At 40.6% G+C, this 17,533-nt stretch overlaps 1 protein-coding gene across 6 annotated transcripts in view; it reads left to right on the top strand.

Annotated features, from left to right (window-relative positions):
* elna (elastin a) overlaps window positions 1-17,533 on the top strand; it is a 50,630-nt gene that overhangs the window by 18,778 nt on the left and 14,319 nt on the right. For 4 of the 6 annotated variants that reach the window (XM_062385532.1, XM_062385530.1, XM_062385533.1 and 1 more), the window contains exons 5-35: window positions 5,308-5,358; window positions 5,535-5,606; window positions 8,091-8,165; window positions 8,554-8,631; window positions 9,773-9,820; window positions 9,961-10,023; window positions 10,250-10,285; window positions 10,365-10,439; window positions 11,098-11,139; window positions 11,228-11,308; window positions 11,383-11,433; window positions 11,545-11,655; window positions 11,853-11,903; window positions 12,030-12,161; window positions 12,358-12,408; window positions 12,535-12,645; window positions 12,842-12,892; window positions 13,004-13,114; window positions 13,314-13,364; window positions 13,491-13,616; window positions 13,863-13,898; window positions 14,122-14,322; window positions 14,633-14,821; window positions 14,976-15,110; window positions 15,271-15,375; window positions 15,500-15,610; window positions 15,694-15,762; window positions 15,869-15,901; window positions 16,084-16,164; window positions 16,275-16,313; window positions 17,373-17,504. In XM_062385532.1, coding sequence (XP_062241516.1) covers window positions 5,308-5,358; window positions 5,535-5,606; window positions 8,091-8,165; window positions 8,554-8,631; window positions 9,773-9,820; window positions 9,961-10,023; window positions 10,250-10,285; window positions 10,365-10,439; window positions 11,098-11,139; window positions 11,228-11,308; window positions 11,383-11,433; window positions 11,545-11,655; window positions 11,853-11,903; window positions 12,030-12,161; window positions 12,358-12,408; window positions 12,535-12,645; window positions 12,842-12,892; window positions 13,004-13,114; window positions 13,314-13,364; window positions 13,491-13,616; window positions 13,863-13,898; window positions 14,122-14,322; window positions 14,633-14,821; window positions 14,976-15,110; window positions 15,271-15,375; window positions 15,500-15,610; window positions 15,694-15,762; window positions 15,869-15,901; window positions 16,084-16,164; window positions 16,275-16,313; window positions 17,373-17,504 — 2,598 coding nt within the window. The remainder of the gene's footprint in view (window positions 1-5,307; window positions 5,359-5,534; window positions 5,607-8,090; window positions 8,166-8,553; window positions 8,632-9,772; window positions 9,821-9,960; window positions 10,024-10,249; window positions 10,286-10,364; window positions 10,440-11,097; window positions 11,140-11,227; window positions 11,309-11,382; window positions 11,434-11,544; window positions 11,656-11,852; window positions 11,904-12,029; window positions 12,162-12,357; window positions 12,409-12,534; window positions 12,646-12,841; window positions 12,893-13,003; window positions 13,115-13,313; window positions 13,365-13,490; window positions 13,617-13,862; window positions 13,899-14,121; window positions 14,323-14,632; window positions 14,822-14,975; window positions 15,111-15,270; window positions 15,376-15,499; window positions 15,611-15,693; window positions 15,763-15,868; window positions 15,902-16,083; window positions 16,165-16,274; window positions 16,314-17,372; window positions 17,505-17,533) is intronic. The other 2 variants (XM_062385531.1, XM_062385534.1) reach the window with 2 other exon arrangements.

Below are 17,533 nucleotides of genomic sequence, written 5' to 3'. Positions count from 1 at the left end.
TTGTAGCCCTTTTGAAGGAGTTGCTCAATGCCTCTGAGATGATGTGTGTTCAGCGGCCCAAGTGTGTGGGCTGGTGAGAACCTCGAAAATGTATGCACAGGTAATTCAGCAATATAAACGCTTACGACATAGCATTCTCTTTTTAGTATGATGCAAATGTTCCCAATAAAAGTTTAAAAATGAGCAGCCATACCAACAATGAATAACGGCACAGAGCAGTTTAGAAAGTTTAGTCCTTTGACCTGGCAGTCGTGCACTTGGGGTCATCTGGCAGAGTGGGAGGCCCAGGGCTTTGGGAACTCTCATTGATAGTGTCAATGACTCCATGGAAAAGGAAAGCAAAAACAATAAAAGGCTCGACGCCAGTGTCGGTTGGCTCACACCAGCCAGCAAGGGACGGCTTTGTGTGCGGTTGTGTGACTGTGAATACTTAATCAGTCCAACATGTGACTAGTCCTGCTTCTCACAGCCCAGTGCCCGTGACTGGGAGCACGGAGGACCTGGAAGTGACAAGGAGCAGGGAGGTCACTGGAGAGGGGAGGGGGAGTAGAGGAATCAAGGAGAGCTTCGGTGTATCCGCATGTCTCACGCGAAATGTAATCACTACAGCACCTCACATCATTCTGCTTTCATCCAGCTTGTCCTGCGTCACCTCGTAAGAATGCAATCTACTCACTAACTTGGAAGAGGAACAGTGTGATAATTTGATACTGATAAAAATATGGTGTCATGACAGTGAAGGACATTATGTGAGGCTTAGCTTTCAAAGTGAAAATTTATATGGGACCACAGCCGGAGAGCAGAATCCGCCTGTCAATCACAGAAAAATGCTGAGCCTATGGGGACCTCCATAGAACCATTGAGAATGAAATGATCAAGGCTTTCCATCACATTAAAAAAAATGCAGCATTTTATTGCCATATCACGCCTCTCTGCTTCTCGCAATTAGCCTTCACACTTTACATGTTTGCAGTTATTGTCGGTTTAGTGATGCCAGTGTTTAGCGGAACAGAGGACTCAATTTATCATTTTCTGTGACTCTCCCATCACAGAGGAGCAGCATCACATTGACAGTTGTTTCCTGACAACACTTTTAAAGAGTTTTAATCATCATTCCTTGTTTTTCAGTAAACAAGCATTTGTTCCTAAACTGCCTCCCTGATTAAATACGAGCAAAAATAAAGAACAAAATGGCAAATAATTGACCCAAAAAATCCTGAACATTCCAGACCTCCAGCTCCAACGTCTGCTCTCTAAGCGTCTGCCATCAGTTAAAGTGGATCTCAGCCATGGAATTCCTCGATCTCTTAAATTAAAACCTTCACCAGGCCCAGCTGGTTCACAAAGTAGAGAGAGAGAAGGATGAGCGGGTGAGTAAAAGGGAGGAGATGGAAAGAAGCAAGCAAATCCATCTTAACTTCTCACGTTTGGCTTCCTCTGGCTTTGGCAATTACCACCTCATGTCTGATCAGCACGCAATATCTTAGACACAGTTTAAAGAAAAACGAGCAAAGAAAAAAAAGAAAAAGATATTAAATATTTTGGAGAACAAAAGCAAGAGACTGCAAGTTGAAGATAACGTTTTGATTGATGTATCTTGTAGTCTTCTGGTTCTGAAACAGAGAATTACCTGACCTAACCCCAATGGAGAATGAGCAAGATGTTTCAATGTTGAGATTGAAACCAGATATCTTTCTTCAAACTGGACCATATCCATCACTTGTTCTGGACTAGAGTTTAAGAGGATGAGCCGTGGCTGGTAGAGCTGGCCATGTTGCCCACTTGCCAGGGTCTAGAAAGTTGAGCCAGTGCAAAAGTGCCTGAAACCTGTATTCTCTTAAATTACCAGCAGAGGGCAATTGCGAAAATACATCTCTCTATTGAAGTTTGAGAAAATTACCATATAATTCTCCCTTTTGTAAATTATGGTCCAAATTAGGGTCAAAACGAAGATAAAGCACATGCTTTTGAACATTGGTCACACTATGACCACTAGTGGTGGGCGTGCAATGTTCTCGAGATCTCCGTTTCAAAATCCAAGATAACAGTGGCCAAAATGACAATTGCGATGCCTCAAAAGTGGGTTGCCACCTGAGCAGGAGGCAGTGAATGTATCCGCACATCTGAACATGGCAGCTTGTCTCTGATCACCTTTTCATTCCACCACGAGAAGGTCTAGACTTGAAATCACATGTCTACTCTCGCTGAGATAATTCTTAAACCAGGCACCACAAATGAATGTTGGGCAACGCTCAGTTATTCAATGCCACACAATTCCTAAATTTCACCTCAACAACCTGCTGGTGCACTTCTCCCTGTACAGCTTTGGAAGCCAGTGGTCTTTTCTGAATGGAAACTGGCAAATGAACCAGGTTTCTGTTGCACCTCTTTTAGAAATCTAACTGGAGGAAACTATGATGCATTGCAGTACTGCATCACTTGCCTTACAATTTCCTCTGCCCCAAGTCCTCCCTCCTGTGTAGTATTGTGTTTCTGTCCCAATACTGTTGCAGACTTTCTATGTGTGTGGTTCATGACAACAAACATCGGTGTAGACTTCCAATAATGTGTGAGCTAAGACAGGTCTGTTTGTGTGAGCTGACGAACTGTAATGATGTCAGTCCAACAAAAGCATGCTTGTTTGAGCAGAGCAGATAAATACGGCTAAACTGAGAGCTTTTGTACTAAAACTTTATCTCTCACAAATACAATTACTGTAACGACCCCAAACTGACAAATGTCCATGCTTTGTAAGCATATCCTTTCACTTTGGCGCTGAAAGCACACAACATCCAGAGTAAAAAAACGTCACTGTAATGGGTTTTATTTCCCTAGTATTCAGTGATTTCTCCCCTGTCCAAACTTTTTGTCTGCTCAAGGCCCACAGTCATGGTCAAACACACACAAACCCTCTCAGGCTGACTTCTGCACTACTGCATCTCGTCTCCTGATCTTAAACCAGAGCTCCACGTGGCAGGGGCTGGTTGACTCTGATGACGACTTGCCAGAGCCAGCTTGGGTCATGCACATGTGATTACAGGTGGGCCAGATGATGGATGAGCAAGCTTAAAGTATCCACGGTTCTGCCTGTCTTCACTCGTTCTCAGTGTTTCTATTTTATTGAGATGCATAATCTCTCTGTTGCGCACACTGTGCTGTTTCCAACAGTCACTCTGACATTCGCAAACAAGTCTCTGGCCAGTGAGACGTTCTGTGATTTGGATGCAATACCAGACAGTTCAGTCTTACAAGAACCCTTCAAACCAGACTTAGTCATTCTAAAGGTTTCAGTCATCAGCAATGTGCCATTTATCTTGTAACTCTTTTGTTTTTTGTCAGTTCCTGTCAATTCCTTAACATTTTATGGTATGTGAGGCTCACTGATAAAAATGAGACAAATGATACAGATTCCTTGTGTCAGCTCAGTAGACGCTGGAAAAGAGAAAGCCCTAGATCACTCTGATTTATACAAGAAATGATTACTGTTGTTATTACTTCAAGGTGTGTCCAGAGATAGTTGAGCAATCGAGGTGAATCGAGCTAAAAAACATTGAAGGAGATGGATTATCGCAAGGATGCCTAGCTTAACGTCTGGGCTTGCATTTCACTCTGAGTGTTTGCCAAGCCCTTGGCAAGGCCAGTGCCCACATTTATTCTGACTGGGTCATGAAACTCCACACTTCCATCTTTCTCTCTGTCTTTCCCGGCACATTCCTCCTCCTCCTCCTCATCAGTATCATTACCTGCAACTCTGCAGATTACTGGACTGACACCAAGCTCTCACCCTCCAGCCTCATACGTCTCTCTCTCCCTCTCCCTTGTTCAGCTTGTTTCCCATGCGTAGATGTTCTCACCCCCAGATTTTTTGGCTCACAAGTATTGATGAAAACAAGTTCCTTGGTGGACTAGCTTGTTGGCTGCATTTTGAATTTCTCCTGGTTTCAAAAACAGTCATTACTCCAGCATGTTCTTCTTTGATTGGTGAACTTGTTCAACTCATAGCTTAGAATCACAGCTCTGAGAAGCATGAGGCACATCAAGTGCCATATGTTACCCTTAGAAAATAGACATACATGACTTCAGCCATATTCTAGAGATACTACTTTTTGTTAAACAACTGGAGATGAATAAATCCAACCTTCACTTTTTTTCCTTTAAAAAAGAATGTGGTTTATCGAAAGGAATTTAACTTGAATTATAGAATGTTTAAGCATTGCCTGATGTATTAAATTAAATTTAATTGAAGTCATTCTATGACATCCACTTGCGTCCACTTTCTGACTACCGGTAAGTAAAGACCAACTGCTGGACCCTGAAGACACCACTGCACAAAGAGTTGTTCAACTGTTTATTCAAAGTTCTGTGAAGCTCAACTTAGTATGCAAAACCATGGAGAATCAGTTGTCAACATGTGAACGGGCCAGTTGTCGTGATGACAACGTCACTTACGTTGAGTCCCAGCCACTGCTGTTTATTAAAGTCGAATTAATAATGAACCTATCGTGTGTCCAACTCACACGAAATTTGACACAGTACTTCCTTGGTCCCTTAACAATGCACATGCCAAGTTTAAAGCCGATAAGAGGAACGGTTCTCACTCCACTCTACAGACTAACAGATTCCTGGAATTAGTACATAGATGATAATTGACTGAATATTGGCTGTACATTGAGCCCCATTTTTGCATGTTAGGCTCCTAATTTTAAGGGTCTTCCACTTTTTCTTAATCCACATGCAGTTGGTCAGCATGTTTACTCTTTTTTCTTAATTTTCTTTGGTATTGGCAAACAGAGACACAAGCTGGGATAGATTTTATTTATCCGTCAAGTCAAGCCAAAAATCGTTGCCGCCGATGGATTAGTTTGGGGCTTGCTTGTCTCGCAAAGAACAGACTGCTACCTCCACTGTTTGGAATACAGCACAACCAGAACACGGCCATGTTATGTCTATCATGTTTCTTACTCAGCGGGGGTCAGCACTTTCCATTGCTCCCAACATGCAGTCCTTGGCTCTAGAAACATAAATGTGAGTGTTTTAAATCACATTTGATCAAGCACAAGTTGATTGGGTCATATTTCTTGTTTTTCCTTTTTTTGTATCTACAGTTAAGTACTTGCAGGTCCTGGAAAATGTTGTGATGAAAGCCTGATTGATGGGTTGTTTTTATTGAAGGGTCAGTACAACAGAGTATTTTTTTCTTCACAGTGAAGAAAGTTGTGCAACTTTTCATTGACCCTTGTTGCCCCATCTGTGCTTTATTTCTTTCACTCCACTTGACTGCCGATCTATAATTTCTTTCTCATCCAGGTTATGGAAATTTAGGAGGAGGTGGTTTTGGAGGTGGTGGCCCTGGTGCAGGTAAGTACTGAAACTGAGATTTGTAACATTAGGTCAACAGTATGTTCGAGCATTATATTTTTGGTATTACAATAATATACCTTTTTATAACAATAAAAAAAGGGGTCAAACTGTCTTTTAAAAGTTTTACACTGCACAAAATGTTTCACTGGCATTTGCCTCTTTGTTTTCTTTAGGTGCTTATGGTGGATATGGAGGAGGCACTGGGGGCTTTTTTCCAGGAGCTGGACAGAAAGCTGCTAAAAGAGGTACAGTTTCTGTTTAGTTTTAAAATGTTATCATGTTCTCAAAGAGTGCTGTTCAATTCCAGCATTTTCAGTTTTTCTTTATTCTGATTCCAGCTACCCCTTCTGTCACGATCTGGGTACAGTACATTCAATATTTAATTCAAAACAATTTAACCGAATTCAGTAGAGAAACTTAACTACACTACAGATAATAAATAAATAAATGAATATGATCAGATATCATAAATAGCCGTAGTGCTCAAATTAAGACATTTACAGTACTTAACCTGTTTTGGAGCCTTAATGCATTTGCTCATATCCCACAGTTCTCACACTTACTGTAGGTACTGTATCAAGCACTGTATGGCAGTCTCCTGGTTACTTGAACCTCTGGTGAGACTTTGCAGCTTTGAGCAAATTTACTAATATTTACCAGAAATATGTCACCTTCTATGATCTTGCCAATTGTATTATGTCCATATGAGTAGCATGCATTAGAACACTACAGAAATCTTTTGATGTAGTTTTGTCCCTTATTATTTTGCTAAGGCTGTAGGTTTGAATCATCGTTTTTTTATTGATGCTTCTATTGGACAGAAAGACACAAAGTGAGGAGATCACTTTAATCTTGATTTCTAAACAAAGTGCAATGCTGAAGGCTCAGACTGTGATGGAAACTGGGGGTCATCTGACACGATGATGGAAAATTGATTGTTGGCACAGGAAACTAATTATATTCTACTTGCTTATTATGAGTTGTTTGTTTTGATGGCTGATATTTTCTTGGTTTAAAATGACTAAACCAACTATCAAACAAACAGACAGTGGTGAAAACATAACCTCCATGACGGACTAATGGTCCTCGATGTTTATTGTCTGAATCTCTTATATTTATGAATACCACTATATAAGGTCTTGTTGTTGCAACCACAGGTGCAGGAGGCCATCTGCAACCACAGGGATGTAACTGATTCTTGGCCCACAGACTTGAATTGTTCTGAATACTACCTTAAATCTTTTCAGCACTTTAACAGACCTGCATGCATGAATAACAGAGTTTTGGCAAACACATGTAAATATTGTATCATGTACCTGCAAACCTCATGACATGAAGGCCAGTGCTTTGTATGTTTGTGTGTGTGTGTGTGCTCGCTCATGATTTGCTCTTATCTAGGCTGATTAAGCATGAACTCAGGAGGATCCAATCATGACTGGAACTGGTCAATGGCAAAGAGCCTTTTCTTAAGTATTGGTTGGCAATGACAAAACCTCAGTCCCTAGAATCAGTCTGTATTTTCATGACACTCAAAAAAAAGAAACAAGCTGTTTCACAGAAAGAGCACAGATAAAACAAAACATTCTCTTGCCAAACTTTTTCTCACCAAATGTCTCAGGCCACATACTTAAAGGCAGTGCGCAATGTCTGTCCGGCAAACTATGGGGGATCTAAGATAAAAAAATGAAATAAAAAAAAAAAAACTTTAAACAAATAAATGGATGTTTTATTCTGCTGCCAAACCTTCTTACAAATAAGGCTGACGGCTCATTTCCTCCACGGGGGGATAGCCAAAGAAATGAGGCATTTGATGAGGCAAGGCAAATGCCATGCTTGCTGGCTGCCTGTCATGATTTCATTAAACATCAGCCATGTTCTGTTTGATCACGCCATGATGACAGACTAGTGGTTCCAGATTAGCTGCTTTCAATACCAATGGTCAGTCTGAAGATCTGGCTCCTTGCTGAGGAGGCGAAGTCTGTTACAAGCAGCACACCTGCTCATTGCTGCTTTTTAGTATCACAGGGCCCTCTCATGGTCGTGGGATGTACTACTAGAGAATACTCATGCAGGTTTATATGCTGTGCCTCAGAGGATCTTAAAGACATGACTCACACAACAAACTGATTTCCCTCCTGACCTCTGGTAGGAGATGCATGACCCTCTGATTCATACCACCTGACAAGCAGTTGATTACATACAAAAGAAAAACTGTCCAATGTCACAACCATACATCTGCGGAATATTAATTATTTAACCTTTTAAACATTTAAATCATTGCTAAAGAACAATTTTGACTGTTAAATTTTCAATTTGAGATTGAGAGTTTGATTCCATCTGCAATTGTGCAATATATTATTGCTTTTGTAATTTCTATAATCAGTTTTTTAATTTTTGTATTCTAAGCCTGTTCAGCACTTTTGTCAACTGTTCTTTTAAACATACTATATGCATTGTCATACTAGCATTCTTGACTTATTCTTGTTCTAGTATAGTTTTTTATTAATTATTTAGTATACCTGTATTTATCCTATTATTACGGTTGTATGTCTATATTTCTTCCTTCTTCATATATTAGGGTTAGAGTAGAGCTTTTACTTATTATATGAACGATGTGACATCTCTCATCCTGAATCATTATAAAAATGAGTCTAAGATAAAATGTGAAATTGTGTATTTTTGCTTTATATACATGTCTGTACACTTGTGTATACACTGTGTTTAAACAGGGACAGGAGGAACAGTGCTCGGGGCAGGAGGAGTTCCTATAAGCACAGGAACTGGAGCTGCGTTGCCCATTGGAGGCAAGTAGCACACACATCATGCTGCTTATTTTACTTTAAATTTGTACTGTTTGTTCATAATGACAAGTTAAGAGCATTAGCTACAGCTTGTGTTTATGTTTAAACAGTGATTTGTGCTTCCTAAGTTCAACATTTCAAGCCTAAATTGGCTCCTCAGGTACCATGAAATGAATTTCTCTGACCAGAGCCAGTTCTTTACCTAACACAATAAAGTAGCAATTTTAAAGAGAGCTGTCACCAGTGGCCTAAGGAGGCAGAAATCACAGTTACAGTTGTTTGGACTCAGCACCTGGAGAAGAAAGATGTCTGTATATTTTTCACATTGTGTATTTGTCAAACTACCTCAATGAGCCAACTAACATTTTATTTCATTTGTTTTTTCTTCCAGTACCTGTTATCCCTCAGACAGGACTTCCCGGAGGGGGAGCCGGTGGTGCGGCAGGAAAGAAAGCTTCCAAAGTGCCAGGTTTTGTAGACTCAACAATAAACACACAAAACTGGAGGCAGACAGGATTTGATTCAAGGGGAAGCAGAACCTCATCCAATTCATTTTCTATTGAATGTGGAAGGTGTTCAGGGGAACTAGAACAAATGAAATCATATTTATTTGCTAAATAATGATGTTTTATCTAAACCTTACTCAGTAAAATGCCTTGAGATGATGTGTTGTGATTTAGAGCTATTCCAATCTTGGAGCCCATTGGCTATCATCTGATGACGAATTGGCCACTGGAAGCCACGGCCAATATTCTGTGGTTTCCTGTGTAGACGGTCGATATCCAGGCCAAGATACTTTTTGAAGTCCGACTAGTTGTAAGCGTTTTAAGTTCAGACAACATTTTGGCTTGTCTTTATTAACAGCTATCTGCATATGAATACAGACACATTTATAAGCTAGATTACAGAAACTATAAACAGAAACCAAAAGGCTTCTGGTCCCCAAATCTTAATAGATCATACAGAATCTGTTAAAAGGGATTAACTCTATACAAATCAGAATAAAATTGAATCAAATTTTAAGTTTGACTAAATATCTTCCTCATTTTTGGATGTTTTCAATTTTGGGTATGAGATTTTTAGCCTTTTGTATAAATTAGCTTCGTCTATATTAGTATACTTGAATAGTCAAAGACACATATTGCAGCTAAACAGAGCAAGGAGAAGTACAACAAGATGAACAAATTAAAAATGTAAATATGTGTATATCATTAGAAATAAGCCTATTATTTATTATTTAAATGTTACTACTTGCATTTTTCCAGCGGAAATAAAACTGGATGCAATATAAACAACAATAAATAACTCTTTATGTGTAGAGGTGAAGCCAAGCACAGCAACACCTCAGCAGGGGCAATACATAGTTGAATCAAAGAAGAAAGATCACACACAATGAAAAAGTCAGCCTGTAGCCATGTTATACGGATGCCTGCAGCAACTGTCTGGCTTAACTTTGTGGTAGTGGTGTTTTGTGATTATGATATGTATGTGTGTAATTTACTCATTGTTGGTGTCATAATCCCCTCAAACAAACCGATCGTGCATGCCAGATTCTTCTCATGTATTTGAATGTAGATGCAGAAACTGTCTTCTCTCATTGGCTGTGACAGGTATGGGTGTGCCTGGACTTTACCAAGGTGGACTGGTGCCAGGAAAAGGTATGTCTGTTTTTCTTTATTGCTTAATCTCAGGCAGCATTTGGCAAGTATTTCACTGTCTGAATGGTCATTACTTCGACACGTAAGTGCTGTACAGAGATTTAATGTGGCTGTTTCCTGGTTTGTTGTGTCTCCTTTAGGGTTTGGTGGACGTGGAGTTCTTCCTGGTGTGCCAATGGGAACTGACCTGAATCAAAAATCAAGTAATATGTAGTTTTTTCAGACGTACACATACAAGTTGTGCATGGGGGAACACTGCAATCGAGACAACATCTAATAGTTAATATATACAACATCTTAATTAACAGTATTACATATAACTTAAAAGTTCAGTGTGTAGAATTTAGCGAAATCCAGAGATGAAGGTGCATATTGCAGCTGAATACCCCCCTCTATTCCCCCTCCTCTTCCAAACATTTTCTTTTGCAGTTGCAGGTGGAGGACAGGGAGGAGGTCAAGGACCAGGTATTGTTATTCATGATACCATTTTTTTTTTGTCTGTATAAGTGGTATCAGCTGATCAAGATTTAAATGTCTGACACAGGAAGCCGTGGGTATGGTGGACAGATGCAAACAGGGGTGTTTCACGGATACCCGCTCAAATCACCACAGGCGCAAGGTACGAACTGAATGTAGACAGTAACTGTTACTCGGACATTACATCCCTGTGTTCTTATGAGATGATACGTCCACACTATTGGAAATTTGATTAAGCAGATTTTTCCTCTTCAGCTCACAAAACACCATTAAGCAACACTTCACAACTTTTTCACCTTTAAAATAGCAGCTTCAATATTTGTTTTAAGCTACACTGACTTGTAAATGAAAAAAATGGTGCTGTGCCTCTCAGTCCTCACCCTGAATGTCTGTTCTGGCTATGTAACTTTGGTGAGTGGGTTCAATCCCTTCTGAGTGGTAGTGAGTTTGCAACTGACTAGTCGCTCTCGACTCAACGCATCGATTGAATTTGTTTAATTCTTGCCATGAAAACGACTTAATCACTCGGACAGAGAGCCCAACAGAATGAATCACCATGTGTGGCTGCAGAGGGGGCTGTTGCTCAGTAAAAGGTCCATAGTGTTACTTTATAGCCGAGGTATTCAACAAGGGGTCCGCTACCCCTAGAGGGTCTACGGAAGTACTGCAAGGGGATTGCGAAAACGTTTTCATATATTTCATAGCATTATGATCAAGTCAAATTATCGTACCATGTTGCAGATAATTAATGTTAGTCATGTAAGTAAATACCGTTGCTTCATATATTTTTTTCTCCTCAGGTGGCTATGGAGCAAAACCTGGAGGAGGAAAACTTCCCTTTGGTACAAATTCTTGACAAATGTTTGTTACAACAGAGGCATTAGGTTAAAATCCAGAGGATAATAAATTGTCTCTATTACCATGTTTCAGGTTATGGAGGCTTCGGTAACGGTGGAGCTGGACTGCCAGGAGGAACAGCTGGTTCCAATCCTGGATATCCGGTTGGAACTGGTGTGTGTTTGTACAAATTAACTTATATGAAGTAGAGAGGTAGAAAAGAGTAAAACAAAATATATATTCTGCAGGAGTGGGACCAGGGGGCATCTCACCTGCTCAGGCCAAAGCTGCCAAATATGGTAAATGATCACATTCATCAACAGGACACTGATTACCCTTTGTATTTTATTACATGGTGTGTAACACCAGTGCTGAATCGATCTGACCGACATCTGTGCTATCTGTTTCAGGTTTGGGTGGTGGTCTAGGAGGTGTTGGCACTGGAGGTGTTGGTACTGGAGGAGTTGGGCCTGGTGGTGTTGGCGGTACTGGTGGATTCTATCCAGGGCTAGTGCCAGGAGGTATAATAACTTGCAAAAATGAAAAGTAAAAACATCTAGGGAAATTTTTTTATTTCGTCACATACCAGAAAACTTTAATGTAATTACTTTTGTGGGAAATATAGAGGCATATTTGCTTGTTAGTCCCAGACACAAATTGTCTAGGACTAAGGAGAGAGGTAGAAAAAGCTAAACATATATTTTTTTATATTCTGCAGGAGTGGGACCAGGGGGCATCTCACCTGCTCAGGCCAAAGCTGCCAAATATGGTAAATTATCACATTCATCACCAGGACACTGATTTCCCATTTTTTTCCTTTTACAATTAACATGGTGTAGGTTGTGTTACACCAGTGCTGAAACAATCAGACCAACATCTGTTCTCTCTGTTTCAGGTTTGGGTGGTGGTGGAGGAGGTGTTGGCCCTGGTGGTGTTGGCCTTGGAGGTGTTAGACCTGGAGGTGTTGGCACGGGAGGAGTTGGGCCTGGTAGTGCTGGTGGATTCTATCCAGGGCTGGTGCCAGGAGGTATAATTACTTGCGAAATGAAAAGTAAAAACTTCTAGGGTAATATTTTAATTTTGTCACATAACAGAAAACTGGTATGTTATTACTTTTGTGGGAAATAAAGAGGCAGATTTGCTTGTTTGTCCCAGATACACGTTGTCTGGGACTAAGGAGAGAGGTAGAAAAGGTTAAACATGTATTTTTTTATATTCTGCAGGAGTGGGACCAGGGGGCATCTCACCTGCTCAGGCCAAAGCTGCCAAATATGGTAAATGATCACATTCATCACCAGGACACTGATTACCCATTGTTTTTCTTTTCCGATTAACATGGTGCAGGTTATGTAACACCAGTGCTGAATCGATCAGAGCAACATCTGTATTCTCTGTTTCAGGTTTGGGTGGTGGTGGAGGAGGTGTTGGCCCTGGAGGTGTTGGCACTGGAGGAGTTGGGGCTGGTGGTGTTGGCGGTACTGGTGGATTCTATCCAGGGCTGGTTCCAGGAGGTATAATAACTTGCAAAAATGAAAAGTAAAAACATCTAGGGCAATTTTTAAATTTTGTCACATACCAGAGATGGTATGTAATTACTTTTGTGGGAAATATAGAGGCAGATTTGCTTGTTAGTCCCAGACACACATTGTGTGGGACTAAGGAGAGAGGTAGAAAAGACTAAAGCTGCATTTTTTGTGCATTCTGCAGGAGTGGGACCAGGGGGCATCTCACCTGCTCAGGCCAAAGCTGCCAAATATGGTAAATGATCACATTCATCAACAGGACACTGATTACCCATTGTATTGTATTACATGGTGTGTAACACCAGTGCTGAATCGATCTGACCGACATCTGTGCTATCTGTTTCAGGTTTGGGTGGTGGTCTAGGAGGAGTTGGCACTGGAGGTGTTGGCACTGGAGGAGTTGGGCCTGGTGGTGTTGGGGGTGCTGGTGGATTCTATCCAGGGCTGGTGCCAGGAGGTACAATTACTTGCAAAAATGAAAAGTATAAACATCTAGGGCAATTTTTTTTTATTTCGTCACCTACCAGAAAACTGGCATTTAATTACTTTAGTGGGAAATAAAGAGGCAGATTTGCTTGTTAGTCACAGCCACACATTGTCTGGGACTAAGGAGAGAGGTAGAAAAGGCTAAACATGTATTTATTAATATTCTGCAGGAGTGGGACCAGGGGGCATCTCACCTGCTCAGGCCAAAGCTGCCAAATATGGTAAATTATCATATTCATCCCCAGGACACTGATTTCCCATTGTTTTCCTTTTCCGATTAACATGGTGCAGGTTATGTTACACCAGTGCTAAATCGATCTGACCGACATCTGTGCTCTCTGTTTCAGGTTTGGGTGGTGGTGGAGGAGGTGTTGGCCCTGGTGGTGTTGGCACTGGAGGTGTTGGCACTGGAGGTGTTGGGCCTGGTGGTGTTGGTGGTACTGGTGGATTCTATCCAGGGCTGGTGCCAGGAGGTATAATAACTTTCAAAAATGAAAAAAATGAAACATCTATCAATTTCAAAAATGTCCTTACATATGGTTGGCAGATTTGCTTGATTGTTCCTGTAATATAAATATGTCCCTCTGAATCAGAGACATTATTTGTAGTCACACTTACATTGAGTAAAATGTCCTTTTAATAGCTGTTGTCTGTGGTTTTTCAATGTATTTTACATGTAAAAATGTGATCATATGATTATTTTTGTTTATGATTTACAGCAGGATATGGGGCTGCGGCCAAGGCTGCTAAATATGGTGAGAACTTTCATGTTTTGCATATGATGGAATTGTATATGTACAGATCTTGTGTTTTTTACAATCTATCTATTCATACTAATACACTTGACCTCTCTTCTATTGGTGTTCTGTGGAAAGGATTGGTACCAGGGGCAGTACCTGGACATCTTCTTAAGTACAAAATTCATACTCAGTGCTTTGTAAGAATTAGCTATAATCATGATTTGTCTCTCCTTTCCAGGGATAGGACAATTAGGAACGGGAGGACAATTAGGAACGGGAGGACAATTTGGAACGGGAGGACAATTTGGAACGGGAGGACAATTTGGAACGGGAGGACAATTTGGAACTGGAGGACAATTTGGAACTGGAGGACAACTCGGAACTGGAGGACAATTAGGAACAGGGGGTTACTCTTCTGCTGCCAAAGCTGCTAAATATGGTATGGGTAAAATCTGAAATCTTTACTTAGGTTATCTCACTGACCTTTTCAATCATAGATAATGCAAGTGTTTGTTCTGTACAATATACATTTTAATGCATTTGCTTCACCATGCATATCTGCTAAATCAAATGTTCTATATTATGAAAGGTTCTGAAACCAAAAGATAAAACTTTGATTTTATCTTTTTTGTTGTTCAGATTTTCTTCAATTATTAATCTGTGGGAATTACATTTTTATTTATGGGGAAAGTTAGACCAGATCACTTTTCTTTTTACCAAATAGATGATCTTGTTTTGAACATGAGCAGGAGCACTGGGAGGAGCCGGACGACTGGGAGGTGGAGGGGGACTGGGTGGAGCAGGAGGACTGTTAGGTGGAGGAGGACTGGGTGGAGCAGGAGGACTGGGAGGTGGAGGAGGACTGGGTGGAGCAGGAGGACTGGGAGGTGGAGGATACCCTGCTGCAGCAGCTGCTGCTGCTAAAGCTGCTAAGTATGGTAAGAATACATGACAGTAACCATTTTGCACAACTCAAATGTACGTTGTAGCAAATTTAAATTATATTAAGTATTATCATATTGACGAAATTACTGTATTGTACCATACTACCACCAGATTAAGATAAGAATAAATGTGTCTCTGCATTACAAGGGGCACTGGGAGGTGCAGGAGGACTGGGAGGCGCAGGAGGACTAGGAGGAGCAGGAGGACTGGGAGGCACAGGGGGACTGGGAGTTGGAGGATACCCTGCTGCAGCAGCTGCTGCTGCTAAAGCTGCAAAATATGGTAATAATACATGACATTTACTTTTTTTTTGCCTGAGTCAAATAAAAATGTTGTTATCATCGTGACAAAATGACTGTATTACCCCTATGATTATACCATTCAACCACCAGCTTAAGATTATAATAAATTTGTCGTATGTCATAATTTGTCATATTTCAAGGGGCACTGGGAGGCGCAGGTGGACTGGGTGGAGCAGGACAAGGAGGCCCGGGAGGACTTGGAGGTGCAGGAGGTTACTCTGCCGCTGCCAAAGCTGCTAAATATGGTAATACACAAAAATGACCACATTTGAGGCATTTCAGCTATGATGAAATGTATGTCGTACAAATAACTGTATCACACCATACCACCGGCTTTAAACAATAGTACATTTGTCTCCACATTACAAGGAGCACTGGGAGGAGCAGGAGGACTGGGAGTTACAGGACAAGGCGCAGGAGGACTGGGAGGTGGAGGATACCCTGCTGCTGCAGCTGCTGCTGCTAAAGCTGCTAAATATGGTAACAACAAGTCAAACTCTGGAAAAATCAAGTGAATTAGAATTTGCACAAAAAAATACTTTTTACCAATTGTTACATGAAAGGTGCAGGAAGTGGTGTTGCTGGAGGTGCAGGAGGAGTTCCTGGATTCCCACTTTTACCAGGATATGGATGTAAGCATATTCCACGACTTTATAAGAAATGAATAATGAAAACAACGTTTTATTACTTACAAGATTACTTTTTAATCACACCCCTTTTTACCATGTTGTGCTGCAGCTTTAGCAGCTGGTGCCAATCCTCCACAATATGGTGAGACTGATTTATAATTTCACATAGTATCTTGATTGACATTAGATGAAATATAACCAGCTATACAATATTTTTATCTACAGGACACAATTGAAAATAATAAAAAATGTATGTTATATTCACATGTAATGTAATTTGTAGTCCTTAATTTATAATGGTTTAAGTCGATATTTATTCAACAGGAGTGGCAGGAGGAGGACAAGCAGGAGGTAGACTTCCAGGAGGAGCAGGACAGATACTACCTGGTTTTGGCAGTTACGGTGGTGAGTGGTTGAATTGACGTATCAGTGCAGATGAGAAGGTTTTGTTCACTGCATGTGTTTGCTTTGTGATAACTTAGTATGATCTAAGAAATAATGCTGTTTCCTCAAAGGTTATGGTGCTGGTGCTGGAGTCAAACCCCCGAAATACGGTAAGAAGTTTTTCTTTTAGTAGCTTTTGAGATTATTTTCGATATCATTGTTTTTTGACAAATTTTAACAATCATCTGAATCTGTCTTCCTATTGATCTGAAAAGGTTTAACAGCATTGCTAGACTTCGTGTGTGAGTAGTATTTAATTTAAGTTTATTCAGTAGGCGAAGTGCTCAGAGCATGATTAGGACAGGAGGGCAAAAGCTGCTAAATATGGCAGCAGAAATAATCCTAACAAAAGGGAAAAATACTTCCATGCTTAAGCATTATCTTCTCATGTATTCTGATTAGGGTTGCAAAATTCCGGGAATATTCAAAGTTAGAAACTTCCCATCGGAATTAACGGGAATATACGGGAATTAACTGGAAATGTTGTGGGTAATATATACTAACTGTATTGACCTTGTCATATATACACATAAATATAAACATTTAGTTTTGTCATAGGCTGATTGGAGCCCTGAGGAAACTTTGGGCACTTGACTATATGCTTCTGCATCTTAGTGTCTCAGTTCCTAACATAGGTCTTTGTACAGTATTTGCAAATGTACACAGACTTTCCTTCTACATTGGCTGGGGTTAATTATCTCCAGACATGAGATGAGAAAAATATTTTACAATTGATGGATAAATTAATAGAAATAGGCTAGATGAACAATCCACAATCAGCATGCTTATATATTTTCCCCAGTAATATCATCGAAACTTACCTGACTAGTCCTGCACACTACAGCAGGCCTCAATAGCTCTCCTGTAGTGTGCAGGATGCTGGGAATTATCTGCGCATGTGATGGAGAAATGTACAGTGGAGGGTTGAAAATTCAACGTGCAGCGTGTGCTGCATTCCATACATCTTAAAATAGAGTTTTGAATGATGTTTTAATTGTTCAGCGTTTAATTTCAAAATTCCCCAAATTCCTGAGCTTAACTTCCCATGGAAAGCTTCTGGATAGTTTCCGGAAATTTACCTGAAATTGGCCGCCCTTTTGCAACCCTATTTCTGATATGATCCATACATTTCAATTATTAATGTAACCCTCTCCATTTTTTTTAAACAGGAGGAGCAGGGGCAGGGTTAGGAGCAGGAGCAGGGTTAGGAGCTGGAGGATTTGTTGGGACAGGAGGAGCAGGAGGAGTAATACCCGGGGCAGGTGGCCAATACTCTGCTGCTGCAAAAGCAGCTAAATACGGTGGGTGAATTAAACACACATGCATGCTA

This window comes from Platichthys flesus, chromosome 4 (assembly GCF_949316205.1).
Source record: "Platichthys flesus chromosome 4, fPlaFle2.1, whole genome shotgun sequence".
NCBI lineage: Eukaryota > Metazoa > Chordata > Actinopteri > Pleuronectiformes > Pleuronectidae > Platichthys > Platichthys flesus.
Note: the sequence above shows the minus strand (reverse complement) of the source record. Positions and strands in the feature narration are given on the sequence as shown.